The following is a 23,398-nucleotide window of genomic DNA, read 5'->3' as shown; positions in this document are numbered from 1 at the left end:
CTGAGTCACGTGAACCTGAGTTACGTGACTCATGCTTAACAATGTTGATCAAGACCAGCCTTCTTTACAAGAACTGCAGCAACCAGCAGGCACGAGGCGGTCTGCAGTCTACCAAAGATCTTGATCACTGTTCTGCACAGTCCACAGCTGTGTTGGAGCTAAATTCATGGTGGGTAGTAAGAGTCAAAGGCCTCTAGACAGGAGCTGAGAAGTGCAGCCCTGACCTTTCCCTCCTTGTTGCTGGGAGCCACATCTTCTCTCCCACCCCCCTACTCCCCAATGACTTGTAGCTCATTCTGCAGTTGCTGACCCCCTTCTCCACCCCAACCCCAACCCTGATTGCCAGCCATGGGGCTATGAGGGCACTAGCAGAAGCAGCTAAGGTCTGGTTGTTCGGTGCCACCCTGCAGACATGGCCCACGTGCAGGTGTGGGCAACCCTAGGGACTTGGCCACTGGGGCATCCACTGAGGGCTGGCTACTCTCCCCTTCCTCATCTTCTGGTACCTTGAGTAGGATCTCAACAGTGAAGATAGAAGTGAAGGCATAATCAAAGTATCCCAGAATCTGTGTAATGAGAGGGGGGAACAGGAGAGGGGTGGGGGAGGAAGAGAATGGAAAAATGAGGAAATAAGAGAGGAGTGAGAGAGAGAGAAAGGACGGAGCAGAGGGTGAGACACTCTTCTGCCTCTGGCCCTCTCTCTTCCATTCTACCCAACCACCTTTCCATATGGCATGGCTTACATTGTTGCGGAAGGAGTGTGCTCGGATAGGGTCCTCTGCTGCCAGGGAGATGCTGCTGAGGATGATGAAGACAAGGATGAGATTGGTGAAAATGTGGTGATGGATCAATTTGTGGCACCCAACACGAAGCCTGGCGAGAGAAAGAAAGGCGGCCACCATAGTGAGCCAGCAACACACAATAGGAGCAGCCAAGTTTCCTGAGGCACATGCAGACTCCCCTGCGAATCAGGAGGTGGAGATGGGGAGCTAAAGGGCGATCCTGGCAGATGTGGGCAAGATTAGAGGGAAGAGCCTGGGTGGTGCCTTGGAAGTGGGCTGGACTGACATGGGGAGAAAAGCCAGCAGCAAAATCTCTGAAGCCAAGCAAAGATTGACCTTGGGATTTGCCTACTCCCTTGACCTTGGGTTGAGATACCTGGGAAGAAGGCTAAAACTCCACCACCAGCGTGAACCCTGGCAGTTCTGGGTCTGTCCAGGCATAGCCAGACAGTGCCTCCAGTTGTCCCCTACTGCTCTCAACCAATGGGTCCCCAAAGTGGGACCACAATGAAACCAGGATCTCTGGCAATTTTTTTACCATAGTCTTACACTGGTTAGTCATGCCCTCTGCCCCAGGAACCCAGGCAGCACTAGAAATCCCTTGCCAAACCTAGTTTCGAGGATTCTTTGGGGTGGAAGACACAACAGTTAAATGGATATATAAATTAGTAGCATAGATATGCTTCTACATGTAGGTTATTAGGGCACTCACACCAGGGACTCTGGCCACAGGGACCTTGCCACCTTGCACCACCAGGGCTGTTTGCAGACTGAGGATTTGGCATGCTGCAGTGCCACCCAGATAATGTCCAAAGAGGAGTACTGCAGCTTATCAGGCCAGTCAGGCCAGGCAATCTGTGGGGGACAACAGAGCCAGGCTGGCCTTACAGAACTGGTGCTTCAAACGTGGTTTTTCAGTGTGAAAAAGCTACTGCTAGAACAGTCATGCAGACTACATTGCATCAAGTCCTTCTGATGGCTGTTCACTGTTCTGTACCTTCATGCTGGCCTGCCGTAACTATGGACCTGTATGTGACCTTTGTTTGATGTTCTGGGTCTTGAGCTAAAGTAGGCTGCACCTTCGCCTTTCCAAGTGACTGCTTGCAGGTCTGACACCTGCACAGCCCTGGCACCAGAAGAGGAAATTCCTGGACCTTACCCTACAACTCTTGCAGAATTGTGAACAAACTGAGGTCACATTCCACTGAAAGAGAAAGCCAGCCCCACCTTCTTCCTCCTTGGTTCATGCCTTTCTGTACTCACGGATTTGTCTTGCTAAGGCAGAAGAAGGAACTTCCATCAGGAATTGGTAACACCTTCTCTGTGGGGGTTTCCTCCAGTTTGTCTAGGTGAGACTCTGCCAAGCTCTGCTGATCTCCTTCTGCCTCTTCTTCCTCTTCCTCCTCACCTGAAAACAAGACATGGTGTAGGATTAAGCAAGGACTGAGTAACCTTTGGCCCTCATCTGAAGCTGAACTACAACTCCCATGAGCCTCGACAAGCATGGCCAATAGCCTGGGGCGATGGGAATTGTAGTTCAGCAACATCTAGAAGGTCAAAGGTTCTCCACATTTGGTTTTAAGGATTCCTCGGGAGCCATATTCATTACAGCAGTGTGTGTGTGTGTTAATGAGAGAGAGAGAGAGAGAATAATGTCTAACTATTATGAACTGATCTGATTATTATATAGTACAGTCAAACCTTGGTTCCCAAATGCCTCTGTTTTGGAACGTTTTGGCTCCTGAACGCCGAAAACCCGGAAGTGACTGCTCCAGTTTTTGAATAGTTTTTGGAAGCCGAATGTGCTATGTGGCTTCTGTTTTGAATTTCCCTATTGTATTGAGGCTTCTGCCTTCAGTTTTCGGTTGTCAAACCTTTTGGAAGTCAAGCGGTCTTCCGGGGCAGATTACATTTAACATCCAAGGTTTGACTGTACCATAAATGTGCATGGTGCATTACAGAGTAACAACAGAGAAGAGGTGCAATTGCCCCAAGAAACTTACAATTTAACAGTTGATACAGGAAGGGAGGAAGGTTGAGGGGAGGCTATGCAAAGGCTAATGGAAAAAGTGAGCTGCAGCAGGAGAGAAAGAGGCTGCATAGAACCACAGAATTTCAGAGTTGGAAAGGACTCTGAAGGTTATCTAGTCCGACCCCCTGCAATGCAGGAATCTCAAATAAAGCATCCCAGACAGATGGCCATCCAACTTCTGCTTTAAAATCACCAGGGAAGGAGAATCCACTACCGTCCAAGGGATCCCGTTCCACTGTCAAAAGGCTCTTACAACAGAAAGTTCTTCCTGATGTTGAGTCAAAATCTCCTTTCTTGTAACATCAAGCCTTTGGTTCCCTCTGGAGCAGGTGAAAACAAGCTTGCTCCATCCTCCATTCAAGAGCCTTTTTGATATTTGAAGATGGCTATCATATCTCATCTCAGTCTCCTCTTGTCCAGGCTAAATATCTCCAACTCCCTCAACCATTCCTCATAAGGCTTGGTTTCCAGACCCTTAATCATCTTGGTTGTCCTTCTCTGCACACGTTCCAGCTTGTCAATATCCTTCTTAAATTGTGACGCCCAGAACTAGGCACAGGGCTCTAGGTGTGCTCTGACCGGGGCAGAATAGAGCGGTACTATTAAGTCCCTTGAACATTATACTTCTGTTGATGCAACCTAGAATAGCATTAGCTTTTTTGCTGTTGCATCACACTCTTGACTCATTTTCAGCTTGTGGTCCTCTAAGACCCCTAGATCTTTTTCACATGTCCTACTGGCATGCCCAGTGTTCCTTCTCTTATATTTTTGCAGCTGGTTCTTCCTGCCTCAGTGAAGGACCTTGCCTTTGTCCCTATTGAATTCCTTGTGTTACTTTAGGCCCAGTTCTCCAAGCTTAGAGTCTGAACTCATGTTGCCATTGATCCCCTTCCTGGTTCCCTGCAATACAGTAGCTGCCTTTTATACTTAAGGCTTAAATATCCCAGAGGAGCTCAAAGGCAATTTACGTTGATGCCTGATAGTTGTTTACGTGGAAGAGAAAAGCTGGGAGGAGGAGAGGCAGAATAAGCAGCCTGGTCAATTGTAAGTTTTACATTCAATTACAAACCAGGCTGCAGTCAAGAGCTGCTTTGGTCTCATGTGTGAAAACATAAATAGCCTTTTTGTCTCAGTAAGGTAACAATCCTCATGATTGTCATAGTACCATACACAACGTTTCTTTCCTCACCTGCTTCTTCACTGCCTTCCTCTACTTCCTCCTCCTCTTCCTCTCCACATTCCACCTGAGGAGAAAGCAGACTGGGCATCACCAATGCACGTTTGAGTGGGATGGAGGGCAGAGCAGGAGAGACTGGACTTAATACAGCAGTTTCTACAGTATTTGCTGGCTATGGCTACAGATAGAGTGAGGAGAGAGGAGTGTCCAGTTCAGCCTTTCTGACCTTCAAGACTAAGGCAGGAAACTTCACCACCCTGGACTTGGGCAGACTGCCACCACCCTAGAGGTGGGGGGTGGGCACTTCCTCAGGAGGGTTCAAGTGTGAGGCTGCCTTAGACGTGTGTGCGTTTGTGTGTGTAATGGGGGTGGGGGTGAGATCTGAATGAAAGAGAGAGATCCTTCTCAAAAGCTTCCAGGCTGTCACCCATTGCACAAGTGACTGTTGTGCTTGCACGAGGGCCTGTGCCGAGAAGGGCATGACAAGCACCTCTGCCTTGTACATGTGCGCGCATGCAGCATGCAGCTCAATTCAGGATGCATTTTTTCCTGCCAGGGGCATTTCCAGATCTCCTTTTTATTGTGGATCCATGACAATCTGTGTTCATGATGGTTTCCGAGCAGTTGTACTCAATCCTACTTTTAATCCTGTCTGTGCCTGCAGAAGCTTTGGGGCAGACGCACTGCTTCATTTCTAGCCAGCTTCAGTAGCTTCCTGCTGAAATCCTGTAATTTTTCGTACCATAAATGCTCTAGGATTTATTTTGTCCCACTTTTATTGCGCTATGGGGCAAGAGTGCCTCTCTAAACAGCAATAATACAGTAACACTGGGAAAACATGCCAGAATAACAAATAAAGCAGAAGGATGTGGTTCAGTATAAATCCACCACTACTGCACTATTATTGTACCAATGATATGCCTGCGAAGAAAGAAAGAGGCCCTGGTCTTCTACAACCTGCAGAGTCTGTTTTATCACCAAGCAATGAAGATGAGGAGTCAGCCACAAATGATATGACAGGAAAAACACACTTCTTCTTCATATGTCTACTCCATCCATGTCTAAAGCAGGCTGGGGGGAGGGCAGTCTAAGCAACACCAATTCTTATATTAAAATAGATGTGTGGATGAGACACTCCCACTCCATTCCTACCAGAGCTTTTCTCCTCAGCCCATCACACTTTTACCATCAGAACAGCGCTGAGAGAACAGTGTGCTGAGGCTAACTCACCTTCATGGTCCTTTTGTTGTAAAAATTAGACCTCTCAGTTCCTGCTTTTGATTCAAACAGAACAGACGTGTGAGCTGCAAACATGGCTGCACTGCCTCATTTACTTCAGCCCTTTAAGGAGGAGCAGGGCAAGTTACCTCCATGCAACCTGTTGAGCCACTACAGCTCTCCACCATGTGACTAAAAGCTAGCAAGCCAGTTCACACATGCACACCTGGTTGAGGCCTGTGCTTACTAGAAATAGGCAGAAGAGCGCACTCTCTCAGAGGCTGAAGCAGACATGATGCAAAGGCCATAATTAAATCTCCAGGCCTTTCTTTGTCCTCCACCCCCTTAAAAGCAGCCACAGCAATGGCTCCAGTTATCATAAGAGGTGAAGTGTTGGGTGTTTATCATTCCCCTGTGCCATTTTTTGATCTGACCACCCCAGGGTGGGGGTGGGGGGGATGGAGCTTTATGTACCTGGATGAAGCCTGTATTTGGGTGGAGGATAGAGGTAAAGGGACCCCTGACCATTAGGTCCAGTTGTGGCTGACTCTGGGGTTGCGGCGCTCATCTCGCTTTACTGGCCGAGGGAGCCGGTGTACAGCTTCTGGGTCATGTGGCCAGCATGACTAAGCCGCTTCTGGCGAACCAGAGCAGCGCACGGAAACACCGTTTACCTTCCCGCCAGAGCGGTACCTATTTATCTACTTGCACTTTGGCATGCTTTCGAACTGCTAGGTTGGCAGGAGCAGGGACCGAGCAATGGTAGCTCACCCCATTGCAGGGATTCGAACCGCCGACCTTCTGATCAGCAAATCCTAGGCTCTGTGGTTTAACCCACAGCGCCACCCACGTCCCTCTGGGTGGAGGATAGGGGGTCATAATAGCTGTGTGTGTGGTGGGGGATGGAGAGTGGGGGGTTGCATGAAGGGGTGTTCAGTCTTGCAAGTCTTTGCCTGAAGTGGCACAGCCCAGAAACAGGCTGTGTTTCTTTACAGTGCAATCCTTACATCTGGTCCATGCTGCTAGACAGGGTTAGGTTGAAGTGCCAATGACTTTCTGCAGGTGGCGACTTTTGGTACTCAGTAGGGTAGGAAGCTTCCACCAGTGGCAGATTGTGGAAATGCTCCAAATGGGTCTTAGTAGGCTACCAGTGGCTATACCTGTGGCACAGCAAAATCTGAAACAAAACCCCTTCTGCCCTGGCCAGCACCATGCAGAGTCCATTCTGGCTTGTACTGGACAGGGGAGGAGGTGCTGGGTGTTTTCTCTTTTAGATTTGGCCATGCCACTGGCCAGCAGCAGCCAGCAGGGTTTCAAGTGCAGCGGTTGATCTGCCCTCCTGCTGCTCCCTGGGCAGAATTCGGATCGTTCTGTTAGTGAACTAGGCTATAAAGACACATAGAAATCAGCTGGCTAAGGCTGGTGGAAGTTGTAGACCAAAACCTCAGGAGGACATTGGATTGGCAAAAGCTGCCTTAGACAGTGATAATAAACAGAAAGTTATATATCTATTACTCATGTGGAATTGCTGCCTACTGATCTGTGGGAGGGCTACTTGCATCTCTAGAAGCAACAAGGTCAGAAATGAAGGTCAGGGTTTCAGTTCTCACCTTCACATTTTTCTCTTCTTCTTTCTCATTGCTCTGCTCCCCCTCTGCTGGTGCCTCTCTGAATTGTGGCAGGGAAGAGGGGGAAGAGGAGAGTTATAGAAAAGGGTAGAAAGGAAAATCTAGACTCTGCCTCAGGGGGAGGAGGATCCAAGGGGGAGGCGGGCTTCTTTAAATGTGCCCTTTCTTTCAGAACAAAATCATCAGAAGGAAGCCTTACAATGAGCAATTTAAAAACAATACAAATAAAAACAAAGCTAGAAACTGAGCAACATTTGGTCAGTTCACTTTCTTCTCCAACCTGCCACCCCCCCCCCCCCAGATTACAGTTCTCACTTTTCCTTGTGTTCCCCCTCCTTGGAGGTATTGATGTTGTCGCCATCTGCCAGGTTGTCCACAGCAATGGCCAAGAAGACATTGAGCAGAATATCTGGGGTTGAAAGTTCAGAAAAATGTAACCTGATGCAATGGGGTAATAACGACCCCGAGCCAACACACCCTCAGGATGAGGGCTGTGCCCCCATTAAAGACATGTGAACAGATTAATCATACGAGTTTTATTTGTTCATTCTAGCAATCAAATCTATATAAACTGTAAAAGCAATAGTTCTGAAAGAAGTTGTATACTATTATTTGCTGTTAGATTATGCACTAGTGTATCCTAGTCAGCATCCTCTTAGGAGAGGCATTTCATCCTGTGTGTGAGGGAAGTGAGAATGTCTCTTTCTAGATGATGCTCCTCATCTGCAGTTTCATAAGCATTTAAAAAGAATATATGCTGCCCAATCAAACCATGTATCCCAGCATTCACAGATGCAAATGCCCTTACTCCTGCTACCTGCCCTGTATCCAATCCCTATTTAAGCACTGCAGTAGCAACCACTATTCCATCCTAATGTAACCATGGGAAGGTCAGCTTGATTTCTAACTTCAGGGTCTGGAAAGGTGAGGACCTGAATTAAATTTGGGGGCCCGACTCAGCAATTTTTCATCAGCAATCTAGCAGCCTAGCATCAATCCTCTTGGACTTAAGGTCCATTAATCTTCACCGCCAATCAAAGGATACAGTTGCCGCAAATGAAGAGGATGATGAAATAGACACAGACCAGCATACCTGGGAAATAGGGGCCGCCATAGGCCATGATCCCATCATACATCACTGCATTCCAGTCCTCCCCTGTCAGGATCTGTGGCATGAGCAAAGGGAACAGCAAATATAATTAAGATAGTTCCACAATTAAATGTTGTTGTTTTTTAACTGCTTATTTAAAGTACTTATATGCTGCCCGCCAATACATTTATCCCAATACATTTATTACAATGCAATTTAAAACAAATCAATAATAAAATCAATTAGAGGTAATAAATAATGTAATTAGCACAACACTCAACTCTACAGCAGTGTTCCTTGTGGTATTCCGGGGATGGGGAACTTGTGACACTCCAGATGAATGCAAGATAAATACTCACTGTCATATAATCATCCCGTAAACAAATCAGAATATGTGCTTAATAAAGACCAGACCCAAGACTTGCTCATACTTTCTCATCTTGCTGCTTTCCCCTGGGGAAAACCGACTCTTAGTGCTCAGTTGGAGCAAACAGCAGTTTAAGTTTCCCCCAGACTGACATTTGCTCCAAGTTAAAGAGTGAGTTTTCCCTAGGAAAGGAAGAAGGGCAAGGAGAAAACTACTCGGTTGGACTCATGCTTTCTAGGCATGGGATAAACAGAAGTGTGGAAGAACCCTTTGTCTAACCACCAAGTAAATTTTGAGCAAGCAAATTAGGATGACTGTGAACAAACCAGTAATCATTTATGTTAAATTCTTGGAAATATTTAGGGACTATGAGATAGTTCAGATTGTGAGCTTAAAATATAACAAAACAAAATATTCAGAAACAGTATAAACATGAGCCGATCTTTGAATATATCAGCTTCCTACCATCTGAATCTCTCTTGCTTATAGCCCCTAAATGGCTAGCAGCACCTTACTCTAAAGGAGCCGATAAAAACTTGGATCTTAGAATATGGTATCCTATTTTCAACTACTGAAATCTCAATACCTAGCCTCTGTAATATGGTAAGAAATGTTTCAGAACTATTGTTGCTTATCCTAGTGGGTATGCTTTATATTTTGATATCCATGTGTTATTAGAAGTATTTGTTTAGTAATAAAAATAGAAGATGAAAGCAAATATTCTCTTGTACCTGGTTACTGTATATGAAACCAAAATTGAACCTGACACAGTTTTAGGTATGCACTTTGTTAAAGTGCTTTTATCAGCTACAGGTGGTAAATTGGCAGCCTAGGGCTTCCAAAAGACTGTGATTATAAACTGAGAACACAAAGTCTAAATTCATGACACCATACATGTCTTTCTTTCCCTATCAACACTTGAAACCCCCAGAAAGCTAGGACCAGTCACAGTTTTGTGTTGCTTCTCCCACAGTATGTATAATTAATATTATTATAATTGTGGTGATGAGGTGGGGTAAACCAAGGCCTGTATTTTTAGAATTTTAGGGTCAGCTAAATTAGAAGTGATTATGGCATACAGATCTGAGGGCAAGAATTGAAAGCTTAATGGAGATTGAAAGGATCTCTTTATTTTTGCTGTGAAACCACTACACCCCAACTGTTTTACTTCTGGTGGGATATATTTCCCATTTTGGAGTCCCAACCAAGAAAAAAGAGAACTGAGGTGCAGAGGTTAATAGGGTTAAAAGCTCAGGTTGGCGCAGGGCAGCTTGCACACCTGCTCCTTCCTTAGATGCAATTGGCCACAGAGCCGATAGGAGCATGCAGTGGTGCCTCGCAAGACGAAATTAATCCGTTCCGCGAGTGTCTTTGTCTAGCGGTTTTTTCGTCTTGCGAAGCAACCCTATTAGCGGCTTAGCGGATTAGCGCTATTAGCGGTTTAGCGGCTATTAAAGGCTTAGCGGCTTAGCTGCTAAAAGGTTATTAGTGGCTTAGCGGCTTAGAAAAAGGGGGGGGGAAGCGAAAAAAAATCTCAAGACTCGCAAGACATTTTCTTCTTGCGAAGCAAGCCCATAGGGAAATTCGTCCTGCGAAGCAACTCAAAAACGGAAAACCCTTTCGTCTAGCGGGTTTTCCGTCTTGCGAGGCATTCGTCTTGCGGGGCACCACTGTACTAGTTTTGCCTCTCGTTCTGTAATGGATACCCATTAAAACTGTAACATGTGATTCTATGGAACTTTAAGCTCTTTTTTCTTCTGTGCACCAGGGTCAACAACCCTTCAATTATTGAAGGGATCACACTGCTTCCTTGTACTGTTCTTTAAGTCTGTTTCAAGGACACAACTGAGTGGCTCCTAAGATCACCCATGAGTCATGGGAAGCTGCATTGACAGCTGTTGCCATTCCCTCCCTCTTGAACGTTTTTTTAAAATAATAATAATAATAATAATAATAATAATAATAATAATAGTGGGATGGGGAAGTTGACAGGATTGGGATCCAGGTGGGAAATAAGGGGCTTCAACCATTTGTCCCTTACATAGCCCAGTCCCCAGTAAGCACCCAAACCTGTCGAAGGCTGGTCCCAGCCACCCCACTTGTACCCCATGTGTGTTTTTACCTGGAAGACTGTGAGCAAGGCCTGGGGGAATGTGTCAAAAGTACTGCGCTTGGTCTGGGTCTCATCAAAGTTGAACTTGCCCCCAAAAAGCTGCATGCCCAGCAATGAGAAGATGATAATGAAGAGGAAAAGCAAGAGCAGCAAGGACGCAATGGACTTCATGGAGTTCAGCAAGGAGGCCACGAGGTTGCTCAGCGAGGCCCAGTGCCTGGAAAGCAAACCAGGGATGGATAAATGGGTCGAGGGACTTGGGGCACTTCAGCTCACAGGTAAGAACCAGCACTACTAGAATAGGGATGGGGAAACTGGCCTCGCTGGCCTCCAACTCTCACCAGGCCCTGCTAGTATGGCCAATAGTCAAGGGACAATGGGAGCTGTACTCCAACAACATCTGCAGGGCAACAGGCTCCCCTCCCCTGATGTAGAGGAAGCAGATGTAAATTGATCTTAGCTTCTGAGGGAAGAGGCTAATATAAGTGCAATAAGTACATACTGACCACCTGCCTAGGGTTCTATAGTAATATATCTTCAAGCAATAAGCAAATCAACCTGAATTTTCTAGCAGGCAACCACCTTGAATTAAGCTAACCCTGAGTGCATGCCCCAGCCCTAAGCAATGCCACCCAATCACCCATGACTACGACCACCACCTGACCTGGTGACTTTGAAGATCCGTAAGAGGCGGACACAGCGAAGCACAGAGATTCCAAGAGGTTGCATGATCTCAAACTCTACCAAGACAGTCTCCAGGATTCCACCACATACCACAAAACAATCAAAGCGGTTGAAGAAGCTGACAAAATAGGCCTGTAGTCCCAGGCTGTACATCTTCAACAGCATCTCCATGGTGAACAGCGATAACAGTACTTTGTTAGCATAAGCTGTGGCAAGAAAGAGTAGAGGGTCAACAAGAGGTATATGGGACAGCCTTATGCTCCTAGTCCTCAATGTTAATTAAGTACCACACAGTACACTGGGTGTCAGACAGACTGGAAGACAGATGCTTTTTCACAGTTTCCATCTGCAAAGTGGGAATAATATGTTGAAGACTCAAAATATTTTGAGCTTGACGAAAATGGCAGAGCAGAGAGGAGTAAATGGAGACTCCTCAGCTCTCCATTTGACCATCTTCTGCACTTCCCTGTTGATCCTTCTCTACAGAGTAACTCACATATACAAGGCACTTTGGAATGGTTGGGGATGAGATCAGCTGCCCAAGTATTTTTCAGCAAGCCTACAAGTTCAAAACAGGGATGGTCAACTGGTAACCCGCAAACTAGACTGACCAAGCAGCTGTAGGATTTATATCATGCACTTCCAAACAATTCATGCATATCAGCTCAAGTATGCGCAATTTCAATATTCTCAGGGACCATATCATTTGTTCCCCAGATATCAGTCCATCCAGAGGTAGGAAATCCACACAGATGTGTAAGCGGTCATGCTCCATATCAAAGCTGGTGTCAGTTAGGATTTCCAGTAATGAAGAACATGTGCTCAGGGCAGGCAATGCATTGCATACAAACATATGCGGTTACATATTACATACTCAACACAGATAAATCTAAAGAGAGGAATGTAAAATATCTGAATATCTGTGTTTCTTATGGCTTGGACATGTTTTTCTTTTACTTGCAAATAGAACTGTGGGCAAAGTTTTTGCTATGTCTTGGTAAAGGTTTGTTAGGGCAGGAAAGAGCCAGATAAAATTGCCTTACAATAGGGATGGAGAAACGGTGCCCCTTGAGGCATCAGTGGGCTCCCTTTACCCCCCCCCGCCCCCAGCCAGCACATGCTGCCCAGTGTCAGGTCACGGATGATGGAAGTTAAAAGTCCAGCAACACCTTGAGGCTCATAGTTCAGCCACTCCTGCTACAGAACAAGAACAGTAGATGGCAGTCAAGAATTTCTAAACCAGTGTGTGGTTTTGTTTAAGAGAAGTGGAACAACCAAATTTTGTTTCCCCCAAAAATCCATAGTTGGGGAAGGGAGGCAACAACCCCACCCCCCACCTCAGCCAATTGTATATTAAAAATTAATTCAAAACCATGTTCCTGCTTCTCAGTCCTGACCACAATCACTAAGCTACCCTCTTAGGCCACATCCATACCATACATTATCCACTTTAAACAGCAATGGTGCTCCAAAGAATCCTGGGAACTGTAGTTTGTTAAGAGTGTGGGGAGTTGTTAGGTGACCCCTGTTCCCTCACAGAGCTACAATTTCCAGAGTGGTTTAACAGTCAATCCCCCTTCCCAGCGAACTCTGTTTAAAGTGGCATGATACTGCTTTAAATGCATAGTGCAGATGGGCCTTAGAGGCTCTCCCTGCTCTGCGCTAACTCCTGGACAATACTCCCCTGCTGGCACTAATATACATTCCCTGTGTCTTGCAACCCTACCTTGGATTTGCGTGAGCCAATCAGGCTGATTGTAATGCTCAGAGGCAATTGTGAGAGTGTTGAGAAAGACAAGGAGCAGGACCATCCAGTAGAAAGAGACGGATTTGACAGCCAGGCGACATTTCTTCCGGAAGAGACGGTTGATGCGTCGCACTCGGCGGCTGCAGCAGAGGGGGGACGGGAGGGGGACAGATATCACTGATGAGAGCCAGAGAGCAGGAGAGCACTGGGCAGAGGGAAAGGCAGCTTTCATCCTACTCACCCAAATTTGGTCTTGGAGAGCTTGCCTCTGTGGAAGACAGGAGAAATTCAACAAGAAAATGAAACACAACTCTCTCTCAGCTGCAGTAGAAAACTGAGAAATTACAAATTGATCAAGGATACAGGGGCAGCAGTTCTTAGAGGAGGCTCACAGACACTGTCAGCATTTCACATTTCACAGATATCCCAAACCCAAATTAGGGTTGCCAGGTGGCACCCCCGACATTTTATTTATTGATTTATTTTGCTAGCCTTTATGCTACACCTTTACCTGCAACCTGACAGGCAGAAATGAAGCAGATGGAAAATGTCTCCCATCACTGCATCTTCATGCCAAGAAAAGATTGCAGGCAAGAACACTAAAAAATAGCCTATCTCTTTCTGTTTCTACTATCAGATAGTAAATATAGGACCGTCGCTAGAAGAATCACCTTCTAAAGTTGTCTCAGCTTTACCGCAGTTGCTCAGTTTTATGATCTGGGCTGGAATCTGACCTCTTGTAACCACTGGGTTAAGCCATGGTGCACAGAGGTTAAAGCAGCAATCAAGAGTTGGGACAGCCCAACAATGTGTCTCCCCCTCTGCCCATCTCTATTCTGCCCTACCCTAGCAATTATTTTCTCATGTTCAGCTGCCAGGGGTGCCCCTACTATGAGGCAAGATGAGGCAGTTGCCCGAGAAAGCATATTTTGAGTGCTATCAAGGGAGACAGAGTGGGACAGCGGGTGGTAACTAGACCTGCCAACGGAAGCCACTGCAAGGGCTTCTGCTTTTCTTCCCCTCGCCTCCCCCCATTCCTCCCTCCTCCCCGCCAAATTGGCTTCAGCAGAGATCAGGATAACCCCCAGAACAGTGTACAGGGGGACGAGAGGGCAGATTATTCCACCAGGCAAGCAGGAATGCTTGCACTGACAGAGTAATCTGCTTAGCATTATTCTGAATTCCTCCCAGCAAGAAGCAACATATGGGACCCAATCCACTTGGACTTTCTCATGTGCAAATATTACTAAAATGAATATAAGCTGCTGAAGAGCACTGATAAATTGTGCCATATTAAGTCACAGCGGTAAAGGAACTGTGTCATGTTTAACTTAAGGGCCTAAAAATGCCTTAGAGTGGTTACATTCTTGGCAAGACACACTCGCCCTTCAGTGCTGATTTGGGCACCATTACAAAGCACTCTTGCTTGAAAGGAGAGAACACACTGTGGTAAACAGGAGGAAGTGGTTAGCAATGTAGGTTAGGTTCAAACTATGAAGCTCTTTCTAGGCTTATTTTAAATCTAGAATCAAAGCTATCTGGATGGTAAAGTTGCAGCCTCTCTACATTTGCCCATAGTCTTGTTTTCAGCACACTGAGCTAATTCGCTCAGCTGCCTAGCTGCCACTGCTGCTCTACCACTCCTCCATCTCTTCTATTTTACACGGAGTATGTGATGTCACTGTGGTACTCAGCCTCCTTCATTCAGCATGGAAACAGAGGAGGAGGCAGAGTGGTGGAGCAGCACACAATCATTGGCAGAGAGGAGAACTGTCAGAGCATCTCAGCAGCAGTGCCCACCTGCCTTCTTGCTTGTCAGCCCACCCACTTTACTTCATGCAAGACCACCTGCCCAGATGACTGAGCCCAGACTAGACCTGGAAGAAGAGGGTAGCAGCAACAGGAGTGCCTTCTATAAGCTTCAGCTTTAGGGATAGCCTAACTTCTGTTGTCTACACTCTGGTAACCTCTGGGTTAGATTACTGCAATACATTATATGTGGGGCTGCCTCTGAGGATGGTTCAGAAACTTCTGCTGGTGCAGAATTCAACAGCCAGGTTGCTCATTGGGGCAAGACGATTTGAGAATAATGCCAATCGTGGCCTGACTGCACTGGCTGTTTTTTACCCACAAAGCCTTAAAGAGCTCAGGACCACACTGCCTCAAGGACCATCTCTCCCCATATGAAGTGACCCAGACCCTGCAACCATCACCAGAGGCCATTCTTTGTGTGCCTCCACAGAAAATCCAGAGGGTGGCAACATGAGAGCAGACCTTTTCTGCAGTGGCTCCCCATTTGTGGAATGCTCTCCCCAGGGAGGCTCGCCTGGTGTCATCATTATATATCTTTAGGCGCCAGGCAAAAACGTTCCTCTTCTCCTAGGCCTTGGCATTTTAAATTGGGGGCGGGGTACTGTTTTTGTTTGTTAATACGTTATGTTATTTTGTGGGTGGTGTTTTTTTTTGTAAACTCCCCTGTGAGTCAACCCCAACCCAAAGAAACTGAAAATGTAACATTACTGTACTAATCCATTCTGCCCTCCCTCCCTTTGACTAAGGAAACTCACAAACTCACAAACACACATCGCAGCAATTGTTCTGGTGATGCTCTTCCTCCCCAACATTCTCCGTATTCACTGAGGTGGTTTCACTGGCAGGGAGACTGGCTGGAGAGAGAGAAAAGCAAGTGGGATTTTCAAAAACAGCACAAAGTCCTCTCTGCACCATTTCTTATAATTATCCAGGCCCACTGCCTGGCATTAAAACCACAACTCTGACTTCCCTTCGGCGTCATGAATGTGACATTGGTCACATTCATCATAAGAGTAGGTTGAAAGTTTGAAAAGTTAAAATTTTGGCTGAATTAATGAAATAAAGCAAACTGCCTTTTGTTTCCATGGCTACCACCTCTGTTGCAGTGACAGTGGTGCTGAAATTCCCAGTTGCCATTGGCTGGGGCCACCATTTTGCTTTCCCCATAATGCCCTTGTGAGTGATGGATGTCATCATGTGGGGGGCAGGAATGGCATCTGCCAACAGCTGTCCACTGGGAGCAGCGTAATGCAGACCAGAGGGAGGAGGGAGTCCGTCTCTGAGACAGAAAATTCACTGCACTCCAAAACATCCCACAACATGAGCTCAGCCCAACACAAGAAATTTGTTTTTGTTGTTGTTGTTCCCAAATGTACTTCTAAGGCTGAATACAAAAAAGGTTTTTTAAAAAGTAAGAAGTGGTTTGAAAAAGCCTTCTCTTCCAATGGTGTACACATACTGCCACCTCTTATTAAACAAGTTTTGCAGGTGTTCGAAACAATTCAAAAACCTGCTTCCCAAGAGGCAAAAATCAGGAAATGTGTAACCATATTAAGCATTTTCAAACTGCATTCAACTTTGGAAGACAAAAACCTGTCTCCAGCTTAAGCATGAAGATGGACGTAACATAAAAAGAAAATACGAATGAAATCAAAGTAGGCTGTGGATGAAGCATAGGTGGGGGATTGGACAGAAATACATGATACGTTTTGAATATATATTTTTCTGCTTAGCTCTTAAAGAGAATGAAACATGGCTACTTATGGAAGAAAATGAGGAAATTACTGTGGGTGTCGGAGGAGTGACTGCTGTATCCGAACCATTTCTTCTTCTTCTTCTCCGTCAGGTCTGCCACAGTCACGCCTTCCATAAGCAAGGCAGGGATGAATGACAGGATGGAGGGATGAATAGGAAAGGAAATAATTTAGGGAAAGTGGTAAATGAATGAAGAATAACAAACTAATGTGAATTACATAACAAAGACAATGGAGAAAAGTGGACAAGTTTCTCTTGCTCTCTTCAAATTGCTTTTTCTTATGTCAAAGTTGCCAAGATTAAACAAAGAAGCAAGGGCTCCTCCACCCCCGATTTGCACTTCCTAGTACTGAAAGCTACAGGGGCAGACTTGCGCTTTCCACACGTCAGCTGATACTGTGCTTTCTGGGGATCCAGGGGCGAGCGAAGGCATAGGGACACCCGGGGCGGGGCTAAGCAGGTGCATGTGTGGCATTGCTACGTATGACGCATGCACTGTATGTAGCGACGCTGCACATGCGCTGTACATAGCAGTTTGCCAGCGGCGCCACTCCAGCGCTGTACGGATGGTGCCAGGATCCTCTGCTTGCGGCTGCAGCCACAAACGGAGGATCCTCCACATGTGGCTGTGGCTGCGTGATGGCTGCTTGCACTGCAGCGGCAGCGCAAGCCCCCGCAGGGTGCCTTCTTGTCACCCCCCCCGACAGGGCACCTGGGTCGCACCGCGCCCCCATTGCGACCCCACTGTGTACACCCCACTAAGCTCCATCCAAACAAGTGGGTGTGACACAGCCATGAACCTTTATGAAGGTACAATCCGATACCATATTTTTCATCATATTTCAGTGCAAATGTTAAAACTGATCAAAAACATTATTTTAAAGTAGTGTTGAACAAATTTTAGAAGTTTACTAAAAAGTGTTTTAGTGCTAACTAACAGATCAGCAGAGAAAAACGGGCACTAAAATGGTGCTGATTGAAAAGGCAACATGTCATTTTTAATTCTAAAAAAGTAGATTTTCGCTAGAGCACTTTCCCCTCATTTATCTATTTATATAGCTCTGTCTAAAATAGACATAAGGAAACAACAAAGGAGGGGGGATGGAGGCAGTGGGAAGCAGGGGAAACACTTGTGATTATTTTCATTACACGTACCTGTGCTATTTTTCTAGAAAAAATGGTGCTAGTACTCACCATGAATGCCTTCCTTGTTTTCTTATAATGGCTATGGCACCCACTTGAGAGGTGCCGGAACTAAGTTCCTGTGAGTTCTGGCTTAAAAAAAGCCCTGATATATTCTTTGCCTTAATTACAACAGGTCCACGTTTTAAAGCTCTGTGTCTGAGCTCTCTCTCTCCCTTGCTCCAAAGCTTTCCCTGTGAAAACCCACTCTTTACTGCTGAATTGGAGTAAACGGCAATCTGCTGAAAACCCGCATTGCTTTTTGTTATGCTTCAGCTTTAAAGAGCAGGTTTTCACAAGGAAACCTGTGCCTGGAAAGAGCAGGGCTAAAGGTAAGTGTAGATAAGCCCCTAGTTGGAGCACACTGGGACTCCTCAAGTAGCCTCCATTTCTGAGAGGGGAGTCAGAGAGGCAGAAGGGTGAAAGGACCAAGATTCTCCAAATTTGTCCTCAGCTGACTGGGGAGGGAATACAGATGAGATGAATAGGAGACTCATAAATATCTGTCTACTCACAATGCTGACCTTAGTTGCTCTTACCACTTGCTCAGCGACCCCAAAGTAACTAATGAGGTCCCAATGAACTAATTAACTCAGTGCCAGGGGTTTTACCCTTGGAACTCTCTTCCATTTTCCCTTGCTGCAAATTATAGCCATGGGGAAGGGTACGCACAAGTAAAAGCATGCTACTAATTGGCCAATTCTGGGCATTGCTGAAGGAAAGAGCACAACCCCTGTATCCCTTCCCTCAGCAAAAGGCAGAGGGAGAAAAATAAAGAGACAGAGGGATTGGCCTGGCCTGCCCTTCTGTTCTGTTCCTGCCATCCAGTCGTGTTCCTGACCGCCAGATCCACCTGCTTCCCCAGTAGGTACACGGCATCCGACTCCCCTCCCTCCTCTCCACAAGAAGGATCCCTTCCCCAGCTGCCAGTTTGCTCAGGTTCTCACTAATCTTGCATCGCTGCTGCTTGGATTGATTCCTCTCTAATCCCCTCACCCAGAGCTGCCACAAGGCCCAGATGGTAGCATCCAGGCCACTGACTAAACTGTCCCCTCCTTCAGCAGGGCACTGGTCTCTGGCAAAGCAGGGCTAGGAAGCTGGCAGCGGGTGGCAGGCGGAGCCCTTACGAGTGTGCTTCTCGTCTGCCTCGTCCCCTTCCTCGTCAGGCTCGATGTCTTCGGCCTGCGTGATCCAATCCAAATAGCCCTTCAGGTCTTCCTCCATCTGCTGCTTCTCCCGTAACTTTTGGAAGTCACCCCGGGCCTTTGCCTTCTCTCGCTCCTTGGAAAATTCTCTGTGGGGAGAAATGGGTCAAATTAGCTGCACAGGCCAGCTTAGCCATCTGCTGAAAGACACCTACTGGTGCAAAGCCCGCCTGCCAGTAGCACAGCCTTTGATCCAGCTGGTTGTCATGTGTTTGGCACAGCCGGAAAGCTCTCTCGGTGCTTAAGGGACACACAGGGCTGAATCAAAACATCAGAAAGTCAGAGCAGGGAATGGGAAATTAAGTACAAGCTCCCACCTACCTCCACAAACATATAATACATACACTCCAATGTCAGGATCATCCACGTGCCAGCTACCCACAGATCTGGCCACCTCAGCTAGGCCACAGATGTCACAGGCAGACAGCGAACAGAAAATACACCACAGATGGTCAACCTGTGACATGGGGTTATGACAGTTCATGGCACTTCTGAACCACTCCTGAAATCTGCAGCACTCCTGGCTATGGCATACGAGAGTCAGGCATGAATTCTTGCCTGACACGCTAGTTCTACACTGCTCTGCTCCACAGATCCATAGATTAGAGGCAAAACCATAACAAGGCACAGGGTGACAAAAGAGCAGCCCTGCTAGATCAGACCAAAGGCCCATCTAGGGCAGCATTTTGTTCTCACAGAGGCCAGCCAGATGCTTATGGAGATTCCACAGCAGGACATGAGCACCACAGCACTTTCCCACTCATGGATCCCAAGCCTGTGAGGTAGATTAGGCTGAGAGACAGTGAGTGGCCCAAGGTCACCAAGTGAGCTTCATGGCCGAGTGGGGACTAGACCGTTGCTCTTCCAGGTCTTAGCCCAACACTCTAACCACCATACCACTCGGGGTCTCTATTATAACGTCTAATGCTTTGGGCATGGCTTGTGTCACACTCAAGGCTGCCCCAAGACATTTTGGAACCTGCAGTGAACCACAAAATAGTGCCTCCACTCTGGCCAGGAAAGAAGGGGTGAGTTAAGATCTACATCTGGAACAATGGGGAAATAAAGATCTATATCAGGAACAAGAGTTGGAAGAGACCAGCAGCACCTCCTGTTTGCAAAGAGGCTGCAGTAGAGGCAGCGGGGGGGGGGGCTTGCCAAGGAGATCTTGCTCTCCAAGAAGTGTGCCGCAGCTGTTGCTGCCACTGCAGCAGTGGCAACAGTGGGCGATGCTTTCCTTGGAGGGCGGGTCTGCTGCCCCTGTGGATCCTGCTGCCTGAGGTTGTCGCCTCACCTTGCCTCATGGCTGGGCTGGCCCTGTGCACACCTGCTAAAAAAATCAGTCACCACTGCTATTATACACTATATCAAAGTGGCCTGACAAGTCGGTAACTCAGCAGAATGGCTCTTCCCTTTGCCTGGCATCTGGCATCAGTCATTCTGGCCCTAAATCCATAACCCACTAGCTTCTTCTGCTCCCTTCACTGGGGGGGGGAGCGAGCGGTACGGCATAGAACCGGAACCACATCAACTGTCAGCAATCATTGCACACACTAACTTGCATATGCTAGGCTAAAAGATATCATACCAAATCATGGTTCACGTTAAGCAGTTAACTACACAAGAGATGTCATGGTTTAGAGAGGTGGTCTGCTACCATTTCCCGTTTTATCAGTACTCAGATTTATAACTTCATTCTACTAGGTGTGTCTTTGAGAAGGTAAGCAACCATTGTAAACTATGCTTTCTTAATTCAGATATCAGACTAAACCATAGTTAACAAATATAGTATTTCAAACCAAGTTTTCTGGTTTTGGTTTGCCCAACAATAGTTTGTCAATTTAGACATCACACAATACCATAATTACATTTTCTGGTTTTATTTTATGTCCTTCCTACCCTCTTTTTGCTTATGCCTCATTCTTCCTATCTGACCGTGAACCCATGGGAACGGGTTTGTCCCCTCACACCCCGTGTGGGGCTAACATTACTTTAAGCACCCAATGAATGAATCATAACAATTCCACGATTTATGCAAGCAAGTGAAACTACATGCTACCATGAAAAACCAAATATAGAATCACTACTACTAGACTTGCGAGGTGGAAAGTGGGTGTCAGTGCAGAATCTTTCCCACTAAAATATAACCATTTGACACTGCAAATGAGCAAAATCAATTCAACAGATATTACAAAGTACAAATGCAACCCCTGCTACCTTGGGCAGATTCTGGATCTCTCACAGAAGTCACCTCCCCATTTGAATGCTGGTGGAAGCATTTTGTGTGAATGGTTACATGCTATCTATTTATCCAGCTATCCAGTTACCACATGTATGTAGGCACAAGAAGCAGCCCTCAAAGACATCCCAGAACTACACTGGCTGATTCACATGCTATACTCACTCCAAATCCGACTTACCCACTCAGCACACCCAAAACCAGATTGAGCACGAAGAAGGAGCCAAAGATGACAAGGCTGACAAAGTAGAGCCAGGGCAGCTCGTGACCCATTGCATCCTGCATCTGGAGTAGAGAGAGGGACCATAAGCAGAAAATTGTATGGTTTGCTCTGTATGAGCCATTGGCAGTGCTGCTCCCCCCCCCCCCACTAGTGGAGGAAGCAGCCTCACCCAGTAGAGCACATCGGTCCAACCTTCCATGGTGATGCACTGGAAGACAGTCAGCATGGCAAAAAAGAAGTTGTCGAAATTGGTGATGCCACCATTGGGTCCTTCCCACTTCCCACGGCACTCACTATTGTTCGTCAAGCATTCCCGTCCGTGCCCAGAGAAGGCACAAGGTGATGGGTCCTCCTCAGCCTCCAGGTCTGCAAGGGATGCAGAGATATTTGGGGGGGGGGGGCGTGGACAGACAGGGAGAAGAGTGACAGGTTCATTCTAGTGCTGAACCAAACTATGTTTCACAAACATCTGCATATCTCTCAAACTGTGCCCTGTATTTCCAACACCCCCCACCCCCAACTACTAAAATACACACACACCAAAAATTCACTTGATAGTTCAATGTTCTTTTAACATTTAGGCATTTAATCATATCAGTAGACAGCTTTTAAAATCCAGTCATGCATTTATGTTGCTGAAAATGAAACTGGCTATTTGGGTTAGAATCATAGAATTGTAGAGATGGAAGGAATTCTGAGGGTCATCTAGTCCAACCCCCTGCAATGCAGGAATATGCAGGTGGCTCGTATGGGGATCAAACCCATGGCCTTGGCATTATCAGCAACACACGCTATCTAACTGAGCTAAGAGAGGTTGCATGTGTAATAGGGAGCCCTTGGAGCACCCACAATTGCCTAACCTTGACTCCCATAGGTTCAGGTCGGGGGTCACAAGCAAGAGACCTCAGCCAGGAGATAGAAGCAAAACGGTGGCCTTTAGGCCTGATCTTTATTGTTGCAAGACCTCCCACCACCACAAGCACGAAGCAGCCAGAAGCCCCAAACATTGTTACATCAGTTTTAAAAGTTTCCCATAATACATTTCCAGAAGCATCATCAAGACATCATAGATACGTCACAGAAAAGGTGTGGTCACAGGTAGAACCTGAGATCCAGGAATGTACCTGTCAATCAAATATAGTCCTTCACAGTACAAACTCCTTGCAAAGGTCCTGCAGACAGACATGACTGTACATCTCAGGGATTATGGTGGGCTCACTAACCCCTCCCCTTATACCTCACTTCCCTGGGTCCTAAATGTCATTGGAACTGAGACTGATACAATGAGTAATTTCTTATGGATTTCTAAAGTTTTCTCAGTGAGCCAGTACGTAGATACATTTACCAGTGAATTACTACATTTGGTATTGGCACTTCCCCTGTTTTCCTTTGTTGGAGGCCTGAGGCTCCGTGGGGAGGCGTGGGCACCTTCTGCAAACTCTGCTGCCATGCTCTGCTCTGGAGCCTCTGACCAAACTGGCACCTTGCGAATGGAGCTTGAACCCAAATGAAGGAGGTTTTGATAATGTGCAGTGAAGATTCCCTGTTCTTGCCTCATGATGAGGCAAGGCTCGGGGGGGGGGTGTCTCTCAACCTCTCCCATTCAATTTCCCTGTAACACATGAAACTCACTATGTAGCTCCTGATCACATTGTGAAAGGCTCTTTCAAGTTTATAACAACAACAACAAAGCAGCAGATGATGATAAAAGATAGCTGCAAATAGGTATGGAAAAAATGTTTGAAAGAGAAGCCTTTCACATTCTTCAAAACTGCAGCTCTCACACTGAAAACTGAATTCAACAGAAATTCATCCCAGCAGTGCTATTCCCCATTCTGGAAGGAAGGAGTAGGATTATTTCCTACAGTTCATTTGCACACACTTGGATTGGTCTCTCTCCCTAAAATTTAACATTTTTGGAGGCGAGAATGATCTACATACCTCCCCCCCACACTTGCAGAACTATACCTGAACCAACGATGAAGCAGGTCTTGTGCATGCGGCCGATAAAGAGCTCCAAGCCAATGATAGCATAGATGATGATGACGAAAAGGACAAGCAGTGCAATGTGCAGGAGGGGCACCATGGCTTTCATGATAGAGTTCAAGACAATGTGCAGGCCTAGTTGGTGGAGAGGATTCAGA

At 46.5% G+C, this 23,398-nt stretch overlaps 2 protein-coding genes across 2 annotated transcripts in view; one reads left to right on the top strand and one right to left on the bottom strand.

The window, feature by feature from the left end:
* The window catches only part of CCDC22 (CCC complex scaffolding subunit CCDC22), a 178,266-nt gene that overhangs the window by 103,435 nt on the left and 51,433 nt on the right, over positions 1–23,398 (top strand). The window lies entirely within an intron of this gene.
* LOC308466527 (voltage-dependent L-type calcium channel subunit alpha-1D-like) overlaps positions 1–23,398 on the bottom strand; it is a 78,257-nt gene that overhangs the window by 46,203 nt on the left and 8,656 nt on the right. The window contains exons 6-19 of the mRNA XM_080987364.1: positions 23,223–23,375; positions 21,424–21,620; positions 21,213–21,316; positions 18,715–18,881; positions 16,436–16,513; positions 15,414–15,504; positions 13,080–13,106; positions 12,818–12,978; positions 11,072–11,297; positions 10,417–10,624; positions 7,883–8,003; positions 7,153–7,246; positions 6,820–6,877; positions 4,004–4,058 (exon numbers count right to left, since the gene is read on the bottom strand). Coding sequence (XP_080843490.1) covers positions 4,004–4,058; positions 6,820–6,877; positions 7,153–7,246; positions 7,883–8,003; positions 10,417–10,624; positions 11,072–11,297; positions 12,818–12,978; positions 13,080–13,106; positions 15,414–15,504; positions 16,436–16,513; positions 18,715–18,881; positions 21,213–21,316; positions 21,424–21,620; positions 23,223–23,375 — 1,740 coding nt within the window. The remainder of the gene's footprint in view (positions 1–4,003; positions 4,059–6,819; positions 6,878–7,152; positions 7,247–7,882; positions 8,004–10,416; positions 10,625–11,071; positions 11,298–12,817; positions 12,979–13,079; positions 13,107–15,413; positions 15,505–16,435; positions 16,514–18,714; positions 18,882–21,212; positions 21,317–21,423; positions 21,621–23,222; positions 23,376–23,398) is intronic.

Source organism: Podarcis pityusensis (genome assembly GCF_964106645.2).
Source record: "Podarcis pityusensis genome assembly, chromosome: 17".
Classification (NCBI taxonomy): Eukaryota; Metazoa; Chordata; class Lepidosauria; order Squamata; family Lacertidae; genus Podarcis; species Podarcis pityusensis.
The sequence above is the reverse complement of the archived record's forward strand: the minus strand, read 5'-3'. Positions and strand labels throughout refer to the sequence as shown.